At 43.4% G+C, this 18992-nt stretch overlaps 1 protein-coding gene across 1 annotated transcript in view; it reads left to right on the top strand.

Moving 5' to 3' along the window:
- Positions 1-3752: 3752 nt before the first annotated feature.
- C1QL4 (complement C1q like 4) overlaps positions 3753-18992 on the top strand; it is a 32654-nt gene continuing 17414 nt past the window's right edge. Inside the window, exon 1 of the mRNA XM_060253157.1 lies at positions 3753-5248. Coding sequence (XP_060109140.1) covers positions 4691-5248 — 558 coding nt within the window. The 5' untranslated portion in view covers positions 3753-4690. The remainder of the gene's footprint in view (positions 5249-18992) is intronic.

The raw sequence follows: 18992 nt of genomic DNA, 5'->3' as shown, positions 1-18992 counted from the left end.
CATGCACCAAAATATAGTATGCAGCTTTTCACACACACACACACACAACTGGATAAACAGAAGTCCAGCACTGATAAGTGAACAATCACATTAGGAAAAAACTCAACATGCATGGGCTAAAAACAGCATTCACACACTCAGTGACACATACAAAGGTTAGGCCAGGTACAATTGTGCACAGACAGAAATAAGAGCCTCTGCAGGGTGGGGCCCTAGCAAACACATATGTAATTCAAGAGATAAATGTGAGAGGGAGCTTTTCAGAAAACATTCAAAGCAATTGGATATTGCCCACACAAATAAAAAGAAAAATCTCCCTTTCTCCCTATCTCCCCCCTCCCCTGCAAAACCAGGTCTGAACAATAGTTTTGAAGGGAAGGTTAGTGAAACAGAACACAATCTTGTACTTGTCAATTGTCTTTTTTTTTTAATTACCCAGAAAATGCAGATTTTAATCCCTTCGAAAGGATATTGGGACTCCTGGGAATTCTGAGGGCAAATGCTAAATTTTGCATAAAGGAACAGTTTTCAGCAAAGATAGAATTATTCACTAATAATTCTAAAAGAGCAGCCATAAGTCAGGCAAGCCCAGCTTTGCGGTTAAGAAGAATGCAGGAGAGTAAATGACAGGTGTTAGGAGGCGAGAGACATGTTGCTATTGAGATGTATTGGGGTCTCTGGGTTGTTGCCTTCTGGGTGAGAACAGGGGAAAGGAGACTTCTAAAATGACTCAGTTCTGTCACAGACATGAGACCAACCCACTGTTTAAAAGTTGCACTCTGAGATAAACTAATCCCAGTATTCACACCATACAAGAAGGAAAACATGAAAAACAAACAAACAAACAGAGCAGCAAACATAAACTACAGAGACCCAGAGATTAATATCCACGGTGGCTTAGACAAGATCTGTACATGCTAGATAGTCTCAGCTTCAGAGCATGCTGCTTCTTGCACAAGAATATGTCATTGCACAAGGGCTCATGGAAAGGCATTGATCTTGAGCAAACAGAATGAAGAGGAAATGCGCTCTACAGCCAAGGCTACCTTGTGTGCATGGAACTAGTTCGCAGGATCCAAGTCCACCTGGCTCACAAAAGCATGGATATGCACACGTACACTGGAAAAAGCATGAACACCACAGCAATATTGAAATTTGCTTAAGAGCAAGTCCCAATTCAAGTCCATGTAAGTTTAAATACTTTTCACATTTGCCGCTGACTGCTATGGATCTGATGTCTTTTTTGCACAGGGATAGGATCAATCAACCCCACCTTCAAGACACAAAACCAGAAATCAGTAGCCACGAAACCTGTTAATACACATACAGTATGGCACAGCCTTGATATGCAGTGCATTTGTGCAGGGTATCTTTGGGAGAGTTGGTGCATACATTTAAGGCCTTCTAGACACCCAGTGTGCAATTTAGCACCGGCGCCCTATCAACCTGAACAGTAAACGCAGGGCTCTGACACAAGTAGTATTGTGTCACTACACTCTTAAACCCCCTGGCTTCAATGGACATAGACAGATGTGACTCTGCTGAGGATTGCACTGCCAGCCTGCACCAGCTGCGTAGCGGTGTTCTCGTGTGCAGACATATTAACACAAAAGCAAACAGAGACCTTTGCATCGCATCTGAACAGTTATTGTTGCTTTTAAAATTCCACAGGTGCATCAAGCTAATATTCCCAGTCTCTCATTCTCTTTAAACTACTTAAAACACTTCTAGATCCAGTTTAAGTAAGAGGCAAGGATTTTTGTTGCTGTTGTTCTGAAAATTCATTGTAGGCTGGACAGCAAAATGACTTATGTTCTAGAAAAAGCATGCTATGAGATTCTCACTGATAAAAGACACACTGATGCAACTACAAAGGATGTAGCAGCAGCCTATAGCAACTGGCAACATCAGAACAGAATGGAATATAATCTTTAATACTTACAGCACAATCCTATGTATGTTTATTCAGATGTAAGATCCACTGTATTCAGTTGGGTTTACTTCCAGGTAAGTGTCCTTACAACTGTAGCCTCACTCCCCACCCTCACTGCCTTATTCAGAGGGATAGTTGTCCACTACCTCTCAGTACAGGTGTATGTATTTATTTAAGAAATCAGCACATCTATAGGTCAGAGACACCCAGTGTCTTCTACAGAGACTCAACTGTCTCCTTGATTATATCAATGCAAAATTACATATTCATGTACAACCGCATGCTTACTAGTCTGATCAGAAATACATGCATATATGGCTCTTTCTAAGAGACGCAGGAATGTCAGTCACATACATCTATAGGTTTATGATGGCCTTGGAATGTACAGATTAGGCACATAAAAATGCCTGTTTTCCTATTCAATTAGTGTATTGCTACCTGCATAAATGTCTAACAAAGGTAATGCAATTTATTGGAGAGTGTATGGATACAAATATGAACAGACGGACAGCCAAGGTGAAGTGCATGCAATGCTAACACCTAGAAAGAGAGAAAGCTCTGCATAATATCTCCATAACAGTATAATGAAATAAGTGCTCATTGCAGCTCCAGCCTGAAAGGTGAAACGAATTTGGCTCTTTCAGCAATACAGCTCCTTAATTCAAAATCTAGCAATACAGCTCCTTAATAACATATCCCCTTGCTGAAGAAGCCAAGTCCCAAATCTCTTTCACTGCACTGAGTGATTCTTTGGCTTGAACAGAAACCAATTTTGTTTTCTAAGCACAGGTTTGTGTACACCTGTAAAGTAGTTACAGCTCTCTCAGACATTTAAATGTTTTGTGTTCACTTCTTGTGTAAACCTGGGCACTCCAGTCCCATTTCATTCATATCACACATGCTTTAGAGAAGTCTGTGTGCATAAAGTGCTGTCCAGTTGCAGCTACTGGAGACCCCAGCCAGAGGCTCTCAAAGCCAGTGAGAAGCAGAGGTGGTTTGCCATTACCTTCCTCTGCAGAGCCTTCCTTGGTGGTCTCTCCCTACCCTGCTTAGCTTTTGAGATCTGAGGCAGTCAGGCTATACCATGCCACCTTCCTTCCATTTAGACAGTGATCCGATACATATACTCAACCCATCATCACACTTTCACACACTCAAAAAGCCACCATTTCCACTTTTACATGTACATGCTTGAATTACTCACACCTTCTCCAGTCCCATATTAATCTTAACCCTGCCCACACACATTTTACACACAAATACACAGATGCCCTCTTTCTCTTCCATAGGTATTGCTGGCTGCCTTCACCCATTTCTGTGGTATCTAACTTCGAAGTCCCAGATATCAAACCCCACCCCCACCCCCGTCCTGCTCTCAAAAGACTGAGTCATAAGAGCATACGGCACCTCCCTCTGTACAGCATGTAAGTGCGTATATGTGTGTGTGTGCCTGTGCGTGTGTGAGAGAGATGGGAGTTTGGGGAGAGGGGGAATAATTGATTAATTAATGAATGTGATGGCTTGCAGCCCCTGTAGGAGATTCCTGCTGGATCTGTCAGCCGTTAATCAATCTCCACCGAGAGAGGCAAAGGAGGCACAAAGGTAAAGCACTTAATTGCGTGGGGGAAACGATACAACCCCAGCATATAAAACACATCCTTAAACATGACTCTAGATGCCAGCGAGGCTGGGGGACAGCTGGGATGCAGGCAGAGTGAGCACAGCCTAAAAGATGGAAGGTGTGTGTGGGGGGGGGGGGGTCGCACAGAATACATCTGTCATTCCAAGGCGATGCAAGTGCCCACACACATACGGCAAAAGGAAGGGGGTGTGCACCTCTCCGAGTCTCCTTTTTCTTCTCCCCCCTGACAGAACTATGGCAGTGATGTTTGTCCACATGGATCCCTGCCAGCAGCACCTGAGGACGGAGGCCTCCAGTCCCCCACATTCCTGACAATCCGTCCCTGGCTCATGCAAATACGCGCAGAGATTCAAGCTGCTGCTATGGATGGAATGAGACACTTCCAGGCTCCAGGCAGATGCATCTCAGTGGCAGAGCCTCGCCTCCTTTGCGAAGCACCAGAGGTCGCTCTGGTTGGCTTAAAGCTACTTTTTGCATCTTGGGCAGCTCAGTCTGATCTTCTCTTCTGGAGTTTGTGGAAAGGGTTTTGCATGTGCTAGGGAGGGGTGGTGGATGAACTGGTTGTTGGGAAACCTCTCTCTCCCCCTCCGGTTTCCCGTTGATGACCATATGATCTGGCACAAGGAGCCTGGAGCTGCTACGCCAGTTCTCAAGTGGAGAAGAGAAAGGAAGGCAAATATATATACACACACACTCATGCATGCACACACAGACTTTCTTCCTGATCATCTCCACCCCTAACACATCTGCTGCTGCTGCTGCCGCTGCTACTGCTGCTGTTCTCTGTGAAGTGTGAGCAAGCCCAAAGTATCTACTGTAAAGGCAGCAAGTATCTTGAGGAGAAAAGAGGCAGCTCTGGGAAGACAGAAGAAGCTGCAGAGCTGAGCAACTTTGGGCAGAGTTTGCCATCCAAGTCAACAAGTGCTGTGAAAGGACAGGGCGTCGCAGTGGAGCATCACTCAAAGGGCACCAAAGTTGGAACCTCCGTCCGGGTGGTTGTTGACTCCCGAAAGCCTTCCACCATTACCTCCAAAAGCGAAGACGATTTCTTAACCCTGGCCGCCTCCAGACTAAGCCACAAAAAAAGGGTCATTGGGGCCGCCATTGGGGTGGCAATGGTGTTGGTTCTCCTGGTGGCCATTCCTTTGCTGGTGCACAGCTCCAAAACCACCTCCCACTACGAGATGTTGGGTAGCTGCCGTATGGTCTGTGACCCCTACACTCCGCAAACCCATGGGGCAGCTTCAGCGGAGGCAAGCCAGGAGTTGGCTGTCATCTCACCACCTCCTTATGCAACTGGAGGAAGAGGCGACCAAGGAAGGAAGGGCAAGTCTGGAATCCGTGGGCCTCCAGGACCTCCAGGACCACCCGGCCCCCCGGGCTCACCTGGAGAACCAGGGAGGCCAGGACCTCCGGGGCCACCTGGTCCAGGGCCTGGGGGTTACATGCCGTCTTTCCCTAAGATTGCCTTTTATGCAGGACTGCGGAAGCCGCACGAAGGGTATGAAATCCTGCGCTTTGATGATGTGGTGACCAATGTGGGAAACTACTATGAACCACTGAGTGGCAAGTTCACCTGCCCTCTACCTGGCATCTACTTCTTCACCTACCACGTGCTGATGCGTGGAGGCGATGGCAGCAGCATGTGGGCAGACCTGATGAAGAATGGGCAGGTAAGGAGATGCCCCCTACTCTGTAGATCTACACCCTTTCCCACCCAGAATCACCCTCTGCACCTCTTTCCTTTTGCCACCATAGGTGGCACCTCTTCCTCTCTACTGGGAAACCATGCTCTGACTCCTCCCACCCAACACCCACCATACAAACAAAGCTTATTGTAGCCTCCTATTTCACTGACAAACAAAATGGTTGCTCCACCCATTACCATTCCACCTATAGCCTCATTAATTAGGACGCCCCATTTCACCTGCAGCCTACTTTCAATTACCTTTTCAAACTTTTGACCCACTCCAGCTACTAGCCACACCCACTCTCTTTAGCTCCTCCCACACCCACTCTCTTTAGCTCCTTTAGCTCTTCCTCCTCATCTTCTTCATCTTCATCTTCTTCTTAAATGCCCTAACTCCTCTCAACTGACCTCAATGGCTCCACCCATCCATTTTTTAAATCCTTCCAACTCTCTGCCCATGAAGACTTAGGACTGACAGTTCCTCAAAACTTAGTGAAAGCTGAGATTTACTTCAATTACAGAAACTTCTCAAGTCGGATATTTGGAGCACAGTTCATTTCAGCTCTGGGGACTTGCTGTGCAATCCTAAGAACACTTTTCCTAGGAGTAAGCCCCACTGAATAGACCTGAGTAGGATTCTGAGTGGACATGTTTAAGATTGCATTGTATGTTACTAATCTGTCATAAAGAAGAGTGGTTTTTTTTTCTCCCCAGGGAAAGTTGAAGGGGGAAAAGGAATTATAATTTCTCTAACTTTAGAGTACTTTATAAATCAATTAGAAATTGCATTCATGGCTGCAAATTATGTACTCTTACTGCTTCCAGAGGAGGCTTTCAATTAATTAAGGGTTATACAACTAAATCACTATTACAAAGCTCTCCTCAGGTTATTTATCAGAGGAACCAGGTAATACTGAAAATATTCCTGTCTTTCTAAAAGATTGTTCATTCTATTGTTAAGGGTTCTCTTTGAGAAGGACAAAAATAAAGATAATGTTTGACAAATGAAAAATGCATATGAAGCATTGAATTCCACTGAGATTCATTTAACATTCCCTTTGCCATTAAAAAAAGTCCCTATGGATTTGCCGCCCTATATGGCTGTCAGTTAAATTTTAAAATTACCTTAAATTGGAAACTGCATTGGGATCTCACCTGCCCACTCCTTCTCTCCATTTAGTTTTTATCATATAAAATATAGAACAATAGGCAATCTCAGGAGAAAAATGTATTTGGTTATTCATAATTCCTTAAAGGAAAATCACAGTATACATGCTTGCCATATATGCATATTTTTAATCTAGCTGAGTAGGGAGAACATTCCTTTTAAAATATTGCTTATTAAAAATCTAGTGTGAAACTTTACTTCAGGTAGTATAACCAAACACACACTCTTTGTCTGCATACAGCGAAAGAAGAAATTAGACACAAACATTCCACCTGGCAATCAGAACAAGCATCCAAACACACAGTTTGCTACTAAAGATTCTAAAGTTTAATAGAATTGGCAATAATGGAAGAGGAAGCAGAGCTCATTTAATTCGTGAAAACAATGGGAGTAGGTCTTGTGAGCTTTGTCTAAGAGTCAAAGACATAAAATAGTTTTCTTTCAATTTTAAAAATATTACAGAACAACATTGACAACCATACATTAGATATAAAGTGCATACTATGCAAACTATACATTTATATTTAACTGCAGCATACATGTATATTTAATCATAATTTATCCCCATATACCTCTGTATCTTAAAAAAGTACAAAACTGTTTCTTTGTTTAAATGCTAGACATATTTACACATACAAATATACTGTAATGATTGTCCAGTATGCATTCCATATAAGAATAGCATTGTATCACTATTTTTACTGGGTGCATATGTACATCTATATATGTTAAATGATTATTATAAGGACACCCATATTTTCTCTGCATTGAAATCTCTCTCTCTCTCTCTCTTTTGTGCATTATTAAATCATGTGGAGATGCTGGAGGAATAAATGTTTTAATTTATATATCTTATACAATATTTAATTTTATTTGCAGTCATAACTGTATATATAAACATATAAATATAAAGTAAGTACCTGTATACATCTATAACTTACTAATATATACTTGCAAAGTAGCACTGATCACAAATCTCCATAATTTATATGTACATGCATACCTCTTACAAAAACTTTGTAATGGCTTCCTTACTGCATTATATTCATATGTATAAATATCAACAGGTCAAAACATACAGATAGACTGCAGTTAAGATACATGTCAGGGTTACAAATCCAAACAGAAGAGTTATTTATAAAATGCTGACAAAATGCCAAGTACAGTCCACCCATTCATTTTTTTTTTTGCATGGTATATGACTTCACATGCACACAACTAAGTATATCTGTCCATCAAAACCCTTTTCAGGGTCTTTTGCTTGGCTCCAATATGACCTCTGCCTTATTTTTACATTTTTATCAGCAACCACTCTGAAGCTGCAGGTGGGTGGAAAGTTTTCAATAAGTGCACCTCTTTTATTGTTGTTGTTTAGAAAAGCATACAGAATGATCACTTACTTTATTGAATAAGCTTTCTTGGATGCCAGAGGCAGGAAGTAAGATATTACCCAAAAGAAAACTTTTGTATAACATTTTTAAAGTCTTTTAAAAAAAACCTCTTCACCTAGGGCACCTATATATAACACCTATATAGTGTTAAATGGAATGATGTGTCATCTTCCACTCTTTCCATTTGTTAAAGATAAATAAGTCATTGATCTGAAATTTAAAATGCATCCCTGTTATCTCTTGACAAGCCACCCGAACTAATGAAAGCAGCATCTCAAGAGAGGCATCTGTCGTCTCTTTTCCTCAAATCAATATACATAGACATGTGTTAGCTGGGAGTTCCAACACAATGCTCTGGGAGATGCTGAAATTAAAAGGGTATATTTATATTATATACACAGGGAGTGAGAAAGACAGAGTATTTTATGTCAAAAGGTATTTTAAGAGTCAAAGATAATCTCGCTGTACAAAACTGCAGATCAACCAAACTCAAAAAGGATTAATTTCTACTGCCCAATGCCTCACAAGGACATTTTGCAAATATTAAATTTGCTTTAGCTGCATGTTTCTTTCATATTGCAATGAGGACACCATTTCACATGTTATGGATTAAGAGTGTACACCATGTGCTTTTGAAGCTGTAAAACAGGGTTGCCAGCCTCCAGGTGGGCCCTGGAGATCTTCCGCTTTTGCAACTGGTCTCCAGCTGTAGAGAGCAACTCCCCTGGAGAAAATGGGTGATTTGAAGTGTGAATATGGCATTGTACCATGCTGAGGCTTGCCCCCTCCCCAAACCCCATCCTCTCCCAGCTCCACCCCCAAAGTCTCCAGATATTTTCCAACACAGCCCTGGCAACCCTAACCCACATGGATGCAGTCAGACAGGTACACCCCCTTCAGACATTCAGGGTAAACTCTTAATCTATAACACATGAACCAGCCCCAGTAATAAAAGTGTAAGGAAGAATTGCACCAATGTAACTCAGTGGATCCATGCCTGATTTGGATCTGTTGTCTCAGAGCATTTTTATAACAGAAAGCCTGATGTTAGATAACAGTAGATTCTTTGGGTCAGTTTTCTAAGGAAGTGAACAAAAACTTTATTTTAGTTCAAAGGTATAATTGGGTAATGGAAACAACTGGAACAGATGTTTCCATTACCCAATTAAATTATACCTTTTAACTAAAATAAAGTTTTTGTTCGCTTCCTTAGAAAACTGACCAAAAGAATCTACTGTGGTTCTGGAAGACTGGTTCTGAAGTGGTATAAAGCTTCTTTCTCTCCCCCGCCCCTTTTAATTGCTACAGAAATATTAGGAGGAGTTCAAAATCCTTATCACCCTTCATTATGTTCACGGATCTTGGACACTTAAAAAAATTGGAACAGAGTCAATGTCACACAACTCTTCAATAATATCATCATTAACATCACAGTTCTGTCTCCACCCCCCCCCCAAAAAAAATCAGTTAATTCCTAGCAATATTTGGATATTGAAAGTGCTACCTAAGATAAATTCTGAGTTCAGCCTCTGCATTATAAAACTGGCATGACTTGACATGATTGTAGACTTGTATCAAGTTGAGAGTGTTTTTGTCCCCACCACACAAACACACACACAATCTGAGTGATACACTAAAGCATCCAGACACCTAAGTAATGTTTGGCATGATTTATGCTTCATGAGTGCCCCCCCTGCCCCCTACGAACCTTCCAGCTAAGAATAAAGATCTTCTGTTCCTAAAATAGCAGCTTAGATTTCAAGGGGTATCGGGATGAAAGTTTAGGTGGAATAGTTAATGCAGATATATCTTTTTTTTTCCAAGAGAGGCTTTAAAATAGATTTCGACACCTTCACAATTTGTGCTTGGTGAACAGGAACAATTGCCTGTTTATTAAATAATAAATAGCAGGAAGGATAGAAGCTGACACGGCACGTGGTAATATTGGTTCAGTCAACTTTTCCCCCGAGACCCTTTGCAGTCAATTTGTCAGTAAGGAGCTTTTTTAATTTTAGTTTTAATACCAAAATGCCTCCTGTCAATTGAGATCAGGGGAAAGCAATACCCATGTCTTTACTTTTATTCCCTGTGTAATAGAGACCTTTCCTTCCTCCTTTCTCTTAAATTTATGTAGTTTATTTTAGCAGAGAATTAAAATGGGGGTGAGATCACTGTAGGTTTAATTTGCAACTGCTGCCATTAATCCAGCAGCAGCGGGGGCGGGGGGACCTAATGTGAGGTTTATTTGGGGTTTAGCACCCTGATATAATTCAAAAATATACAGTGAATCTCCAAAATACACGCTGATTTAAGAAATGATCGCCTAGCACACTTTCACAGAAACCATGCAGAGCAAAATGGGGCAGAACTATTTTTTTTCCTGGACTCCTGGCTTTATTCAGTTCTTAACTAGAGTATAAAGGGAGTAAGAGATCACAAGGATTTAGCCCCATAATCTGTTTTTTTTTTAAATGTGAAAACTCAGACCTGCAATATTGGAAAAAAGGATGGAAGAGTGCCTTGGGGCATATACAGAGTGTCTGTCTGTCTCTGCCTCTGTGTCTCTCTCTCCATTCCGCTATCAAATTTTAACAGGCAGATCCCAACCTCTAGAAATAGGAGATCATGGTTTCAAAGGCCAGAAGGGATAGCTTTTACTCAGGTCAATGTTTTAGCACATTTCTTGTTAGAAATTATACCCTGAAGAGTACCAACACTTGTTCTAGTCACCCATTCATTTCACTTGGCCCATTTCCTCCTTCTTAGACCTTTAACTATAATCTTCCCAGTTATGCTTCTCAGGTACTAACAGCAGTGCACCAGAAACGGTGTACAGAAAGCTAGAATGCAGAGATGCTTTGCAATCTGCTTCACATTTATTGGGGTTAAAAACAACACACACACACATTTGGGAAGGATTCAGACAGCTGTTTGTTTTTTTTCTTAGCACTGTTTGGTTAGGAAGAACTACAGTGGCACCTCTCTCTCTCTCTTTCCCTGGTAGTAAACCCTGGAGCGTTCCCAAGTAGATCAAACCGACTCTTGCCTTTCTTGGCCAGTCGCTCTCAATATCCATCACTTTGTCAGTCCCAAATCCCATACCACAGGGACGTATTCTTGGCCTCTATCCCTGAGCTTTGTTGTGTGTACTGTAGGTTCACCGCCCCCCTCCCCCCGCTCAGCCTTACTTCAGATTCGATATCCACATCTGGAACATCTTGAATGCGAGATTTATCAGATAATAAATGGTGTCAGGTGTGATTTTAAAATCCTAAAACAGCTGTGACTAAACAACTAAGGAGGTACTTCTAGGATTCAAGTTTTCGGGGAATTCATTCCTTTTCCCAAAATCTTAATCCTGATCCCAGATAGATGGGAGCTGGTTCTGCTTCTCTGCACATGCTTCAGTCTGCTCTCTTCCTTGCTGTGGTTCAGAGGACAGATTGCAGGGCAAAGCTCAGCTCACATTAAACTCCCAGGTGTGCTTCGGAAATCTGACCAAGCGGGCTCTGGCTCAACAATAAATGCAGTGGTCTTTAAGGAACTATAAGACACTTTTCTGTTTTGGCCACTGCTAATGAACAGGAATTTCCCAAACCTAGAATTCTATCCATCTCTGAAGCAGGGTTCATTGATCAGGGTTAAGAGAACAAAACTGCTTTCCTTTCCAGATGAGAGGCCAGCTTCTGTGCAGTTGGGCAGGGACTGAAATGCAAGTCTGCTGGAGCAGAGTTTGTTGGGATCCAAACCCCAAGCCCCACCCCACCCCCCACCCCCAGCAGGAGACAGGTGTCCACAATGACAGGATTAATTGGAAACGTCAGCAGAGGGGAGATGGGGATTAAGCAGGCCAGGGAAAATTAGCCGCCCACTGGCCTTCAGAGAAGGTCCCCTGTCAGGGTCATGGGTGTCAGTGGCTTCCACAGCTGTGTCAGTTATGTGAGTAAACAGAAGGGAGTCAACTGTCATTCAAGCCTCAATTGACTGCTAGAAACTCTTCTTCTTTTTTAAGGGGGAGGCAAAAACAGATTGTACAACCCAGCAGATTCAGGAGTAGGTTTTTAAATATGCACCTAAAAAGAACCTCTAATACCCCTATAAATGCTTCAAAGGCATTAACTTAAAAAAATAAAAAAAATGGAAATATAACTAGGGCATGGTACCTCTTTACCTGCTGAGTGCCATTAAGACTGTGTGACAGGAAGAAATTCACCAGGTGAAGCCATCCTACTACTACATCTGTGTTCCAAGAAACATTTTTACCGGCTGACATTTCATTTTGTCACACAGGTCTTCAAGGCACAGAGGGGCAGCTGGAGATCATATTAGTATTTATCACATCTGTTTCCACTTCTCCAAGTGCTCATGATGGCATACATAAGATACACCACATTTCATTCTCAAAAAGCCCCGCAATTTGGCCAGCCATCACTGAAAGGAGGAATCCCATCATATCCTAATATTCAATGCTGGATCCCATGGCTCTATCCACTGTCTCAGGTTACTCAATTACATGAATGAACAGGAATTAATGTCATGGCAGGATACCACCAGTGTTAAAACTAGGATACTGGTGTGGTGTCTTGATGCTGGATGTGACCAAAAGGAGCTGGGCTCAAATTCCCACTGGGGGACCCCAGGCCACATGGTGAAAATTTGGTCAAATCTAGTACTCAAATTCCAACACCTCTATCCAGCTGACTCCTAGCTATAACCCCAGTGTATCCTGTCATAACCTCACAGGGGCCATTTGTGAAGATGAAAAGTGATCAAACATTAAATTATTTTGCCCACAGAAACTCTTTCTAGGAATCACAAACAGGAACTTACAAATACCACCACTGTGATAACAGTGGGAGACAGTTTACATGGTCAAACTCCACTGGCACTATTACAACTGGCCTCACACTAGCATTAACACTTTTTTTTTTAAACAAACACTCATTGCTTGTGTACCATTTTTGTAAGAAAGATCATCTTATTGAACAGTGGAAACTTTCCAATTCACTGCTCTGGAATACCAGCAGTAATATTTGTTTGTGTCTACATGCACACATGACAGAAGGCAAAAATGTGAACACAATAAAAGCCAGAAAGATTCTTAAAATTAATGTGGGCACCTATGCTTTAAAAACACATCTTAATAATGGCACATTTCTCAGCAGTACTGTAAGAGAGTCTTCTCAAAGGACCTGAACTTTGCTTCATGGGCCAAAAAACCCCACATAGCTGTGGAAGTGGAGGTGCAAAAAGAGCAGCAGAGAGAACCACCAAAGCCTGTGTAGCAGCTCTCTGCCATCATTGGAAATATGGCCTTCCACAGGCTGTCAGTGGCCCCTCTTTATTCTTTACCTGCCAGCTTTAAGAATACCAGCTTCTCTTCCCTCCCAGAACTGGAGTAAAGATTGAGTGGTTTCAACTTCCAAATCATCTTACTCTAACCTCATCCACCAGATCCAGCACAAGACTTCAAGTCCTCTCCTACTCTGGATTTCAACTTTAAACTTAAAAACCAAGATTATAGGAATCCAGTGCTTCACATGCGCTCGGGGATCATTTCGTAAAAAAGAGGTGCCAGAGCTCATTAGCACAATTCATTTGCATAATATTTGCATATGCCACATACCCCTGACTTCACTGGAAGGTGCACTAAATTATATCACCTCAGCACGGCCAGTGTGTGGGAGTAGGCCAGGTAGGCAGCCACCTAGGGTGCCCCCTCTACTCATGTACTGTGTGTGCTCCACAAAGCCTAGCAGGCTCCGTGGAGCACAAACGATGCCTGGCCATTTGTACAGGTGCCACCCAGCTGCTTTCACATTCCCCAAAAGGTTGGCCACCCCCTGACCCCACCCAGGAAGGCTGAGCAGGGTTGGGGTGGCAGTGGGTGTGCTCAGAGCCAGGTCCTAGGAAGGCTGAGCAGGGTTGGTAGGGTGCTACTGCAGCGGGCGTGCTCGGAGCCTGGGCTCCAAGTGTGCCCACTGTTGCCCTGACTCCACTCAGCCTTCCCAGGGTCCAGGAAGGCTGGGCAGAGTTGGGGGTGGCTCAGCAGTGGGCGTGCTTGGATCCAGGGCAGGAGCACAGGCAGAGCCCTGCGGCAGAACCCCCAGCGCTGGCCCTGCAGCTCAGCATCTACCTTAAAATGCTTCCTGAATTATAATTGTCATAATAAAACCTTACTCCCATCATATTTTGGAAATTACTTGTCCCTATGTGGCTGCATGGCATGATGAAGATTTCCGTCTGTCTGCTTTATATGTTTTGATTATTTTCCCTTTTTTTGTGGGAGCAAATATTAGAAAGTTTGTAAAATCTTAAAGTTGAGCAAAATTCTCACAGGGGGTTTTAACAATGGAGCCCAGAAGCAAGTCTTTGAGTGGGGTAGGGATAAGAAAGAAAGAGCACAATAAAATTTAGAGGTTCCAGAGCTTCACTCCTGTGAGCTCCTACCCAAAATGAGGTCTGTTTACCCTAATCTACTTACTGGTCCCATTTCAGTGCTGGAATTCAAGCCTGCTGGCTCCTTGTCCTATGTATTCAACACTAAATTACTTTGTCCATCAGGAAATGGATACCAAAATCCGCTTCTGTACTGTGCGTATTTTATTTTTCCCACCTCCTCAATCTCTGGTTCCCCAAAATGTCTAATTCTAATTGAAATCTGCCCCCAGGAGTACTCCAGAGTCCGCATCCTTCACTCAAAGAGTGAGGGAAAAATGCTAGAGGAATTATGGTCAGTTCATCAACAGACAGCAATTCCTTTCGACTTCTCTCCAGAGTAATTTTTAAAACACATACATTCCCAGGCACTGCACTATTCTCCGACACACTGTCATAAACACTCTCATTGGATGAGGCCCTGCCAGCTCAGGCTGTGATCCTGTCAGCTCATTCAGACTTAGCTGCCTCACTTGTCCATCAGGAACCCACCAAGGAAAACTCTGGTGGATCAGCAGGGGGCGCTCTCCCCCACCAGCAGCTATTGGCCAGCCAACTCACAGCCCTGAGGCCAAAGCTAATTCTGTTTGTGGTAGTCGACAACCGTTGGGACACCTAGGGCCAGCTCTAATGCTTTTTCGTCATTCAGAAGTTACCACAGCCAACAGCAGACTCAAGTAAACCTCTGTATCTGAAGAGCCAGACAAATACAACATATCTTAGTCAAGTTCAAATGTGGAAGAAGGGACATGCCCCCCCACATATCCTGCCTGAGCCATACTAACTGAGCAATGCTACACTATTAAGATTGTATTTCCAATCGTTGTAAGGTGCCTGAGACAACATCCAACAAAATCAGCGAGTGGACCCATTATGACTTGAGCCATTCATATTCCTTCCTTCCCCTCCAACTCCAGCTAGTTACACCCCCCTGGCAACCTTACAACCCAGTGGAAATCCAAAGCAGCCTTACATCATTCTCCCCTCCTCCATTTTATCCTCACAACAACAACCCTGTGAAGTAGCTTAGGCCGAGAGCATGTGACTGGCTCAAGAGACACCCAGTTAGCTTCCATGGCAGGCAGAGATTCAAACCTGGGTTTCCAAAATCTTAGTCAATCACACTGGCACTCTCTCACACGCATGAACCCTTCTGTCTTATAATTCCTTCTGAATGTTCTTCATTATTCATAAAAACTTGACAGGAAGAATAACCCTTTACATATTTTAGTACATTAGTACTTTTTTATCCACCCTTCTTGAAAGGAACTCGAAGAGGCATACCAGGTTCCTCCTTCCACAGTTCATCCTCACCCCTGTGATGTCTGGCTGAAACCTCGCCTCTGTGAAATAGGTTAGGCTGGCTCAGTGACTTTCCTGGATTAGGGATCTGAACACTGCTCACCCAGATCCTAGTTAGATGATCTAACCCATTACACTATGCTGTCTCTCCATATCTATATCATATTTGTATCTTGGTCTGTGTAAGTATGGAAACCAAAGCGGCAACCTGAAAGGTCAACCAGGACAAGACAAGGTAGAAATACTAAACAGGGTCAGCCTTTCCTCCCAGATTTCTTACTGGGTGCAGACATGTGCTAATGACAATTCCCCAGGGTGCTTATATGCCCCCAATAAATCACCACTTGGTAAGCAGTCAGTAGCCCTTCACTGTGGATGCAAAGGCTGCTAGAGACATTTAGGATCACCATCGAAGAGTAAAACACCCTTCCTAGGAAAACACCTCATGCTGTTTCAGCACTTGAAAAGGTGCAGTTGGTAGGGGGGGGGGGGGTGGACAAGATCTCTTTGCCGCTATGTGCTCAATCTGAATTGGGCCTCACGGCCATTTTTTAAAAATTAGAGTTGCTTTTAATTTGCATTGGCAGCTATGGGATGGCACTCTTGTTTCCTCTCCTGTGCCTTTTTAAGTGCCGAAAACAACTTTGGGAGTAGTTGTTATGAAACTTGATGGGGAAGGGGGTATCAAAAGTGCCTCAGCCTGCTGTGGGCCTGATCAACAGTTTTTAAAAGACTTTAGAATGATGGCTGCATCTTCATGGTAGCCACAAAGATGGTGTTATTTTCTAGTTTGACTCTAAAATTCCTGTTCTGTGAAACTTTATCATTCAGGAACTAAGGGCCAAACTAGACATTCAGGTTTTTTAAGAGCTGGGCCCAGCTTCCTCAGATCCAAACTGGGCTCCCTCCAGCCACACAGCAGCTGCAGGGAAGCTACCTGCCTTCACCCCTGTGAGGAACCAGTCAGGGTCAGCTTGGGAGGGTGAACACTCTAAATTTTCCCCAGTCACCTTTCCTCAGTCCCTCAGGCACACATACAGAAATTCTGTCAGACCTCTAAGAACATAGGCACCAGACGGTTTTTTAAAGTCAAAACCACAAAAATATTTATTGGATAACAAAAGGCAAGGGAGAGGGGTAAATAATATTGATTAGATCTGATCAATAACAACAAATCAGTTGGCAGGCAAATGGTTGGCAAAATAATCAATTACTAAACACAGAGCTTTGTCAGACTGAGATAAAATTAAAATATATAACCCTGGCAGTTGATTTTCAAACTACCAAACAGGCAGGCTTTAGGATTCTACAGAACTCTTTGACAAGCAGGCAGTGCCTACTGGGCACTAGGAATGCTTTTCAGTTCAGATGATATAGCCCTATGCTTTGGCTACTCAAATCATAAAAATAACAAACTGACAATCACTCTTTCCTACACGCAGAGAGAACTCCTGACTGGTGCCAAATTAATTCTCCCTCACAGACATCCACACTAGCCTCCAGGACTCATCACTGAGAGCTAGTACCAGCCCCTCACTCCTGGTGTGTCTTAGCCCCAGCTAGTTTTCTGGTCTGAATCTTGGGAAACCCTGCTGGCCACCAGAATCCAGTCCTCCCTCCTGAGTGTTTGTGTGATCTGAGTTTATACAAGGAGTCTGCCTTGATGTGCTGGCAGAACTCCCACAGTTTCTTCTCACTGAAGGTGCCTGGTTTTGCCCCTTTCTGACTTCAGACTCTCTCTCAGACAGAAGCTCATGCCAGCTCTGTCTACACAAGGAACTCAGCCCCACTGGCTGTTCTTAGCTCCTTGTCCAGTTCCTTCCACAACTGACTAGCCTAAGTCCCAGTCTTCACATTCCAGACTCTCACTGAAGACTCCAAACCCAAACTGAAAACCCTGAGGCATTTCCTGCAAGCCTCTTCATTTCGCTACATTTCAGTTACCATGGCTGCATCTCAGCCAATTGCCACAAGGCTGCTCCCAGCTTCTCAAGCTAAGTTCCGGAGTCCATCAAAAAAACCCAAACAGGAAGATGGCATGGGGGAAAGTCAAGAGCTTTTCCTCCCCACCTGGTGGCTTGCAAGCCCCTTTGGGGTCTCCTTTATTTTTAAAAAGCCATTCCCACAACTGCTGTGTAGCTATGTGAAACTCTTAAAAAAAAAAAAAAAACAAACCCAAATTTCTAGTAGGGTTCCCAGCCTCCCACTGGGGGCAGAGTTTTCACTGGGTTCAGGGCCCCCAACCTGCCAGCACAGAGCTGGCCCCCAGGGGGATTCCTGCCCCCAAAGAGCTCCATTGTGCCTGATATGCCCAGCATGATGACATCATTTCCAGGTGACATTGCACAGCTCACGCTTCGTGTGCACAAGGATCATCCCCCACCCAAAGCCAGGTAGGACCTGGCAGCCCTAATTTCTAGCTTGGGCATGTTCATACACACATTCATGATGTGATTACTGTAACATCAAGCAATGATTTTCCATGTGTGAATGGGCCAAACCCCTCAGACATAATTCCCATATAGGCTCACATCACCTGAAACCCAGTGCTTTTCAGCCAAGTCATTCTCCTACTGGTTAAAAGAAAGATCAAATCATTTTCATGCGGGCAAGAATCAGCCTTACTTTATCCCTGTCTTCATAGGGTAGGCCTGCACACAGGCTCTCAGTGACAGCTATCGTATCATTTCTTTCTGTAGAAAAGGTTTGATGGCCTTTGTTTAAATATCCCCCCCCCCCTTTCCTGGTATCCATTCATTGAGGCCTAGTTCACACTGCTAGGCCTGTGTCTGAGTTAATAGCATCTAAGACTGCAGGTGGGGCATGTGGGCCTCCATGATTATTCCTCCATACAAAATTAGTTCTGTTCACAAGTTACAGTGAACACATTATTGTTTTTTGTATGTGTTGAGTAATTCTAACTTTACAGTGAACAGTGCAACTGAACTAGGCTTGCCAGCTTCAGGTTGGGAAATACCTAAGATTTTGGGGGTGGCTGGAGTGGACACTTTCTCCAGGTGAATTGATCTCTGTCAGCTAGAGATCAGCTGTAAGCCCAGGAGATCTCCAGCCACCACCAGGAGGTTGGCAACCCTAAATGAATCTGTGGTACAAACCCTCACATTTATCCAGATACTAGTCCTTGGTTTAATTCTTAAACACATGTTGCCTCTTCCACACAAACATGTATACATATGGACAGGGCTACTAGCAAGCCTTCTCTGACAATCTTCTAAGTGCAGAGAATTTTTATGAATAAGAAAACACTAAATTTTGTGAGTCCCTCACCCCAGTCCGTATTAGTGCATCCCAAAGAGAGGTAATCTTGCCATTTCAGAGAAAAGCGAAACTTCAAATGCATCCATTCACCCAAATTAGAAAACTGGTGTCCTATAACCCGTTTCAGCACTGCCTCAAAGCCAGGGACA

This window comes from Heteronotia binoei, chromosome 13 (assembly GCF_032191835.1).
Source record: "Heteronotia binoei isolate CCM8104 ecotype False Entrance Well chromosome 13, APGP_CSIRO_Hbin_v1, whole genome shotgun sequence".
In the NCBI taxonomy this organism is placed as follows: domain Eukaryota; kingdom Metazoa; phylum Chordata; class Lepidosauria; order Squamata; family Gekkonidae; genus Heteronotia; species Heteronotia binoei.
Note: the sequence above shows the minus strand (reverse complement) of the source record. Positions and strands in the feature narration are given on the sequence as shown.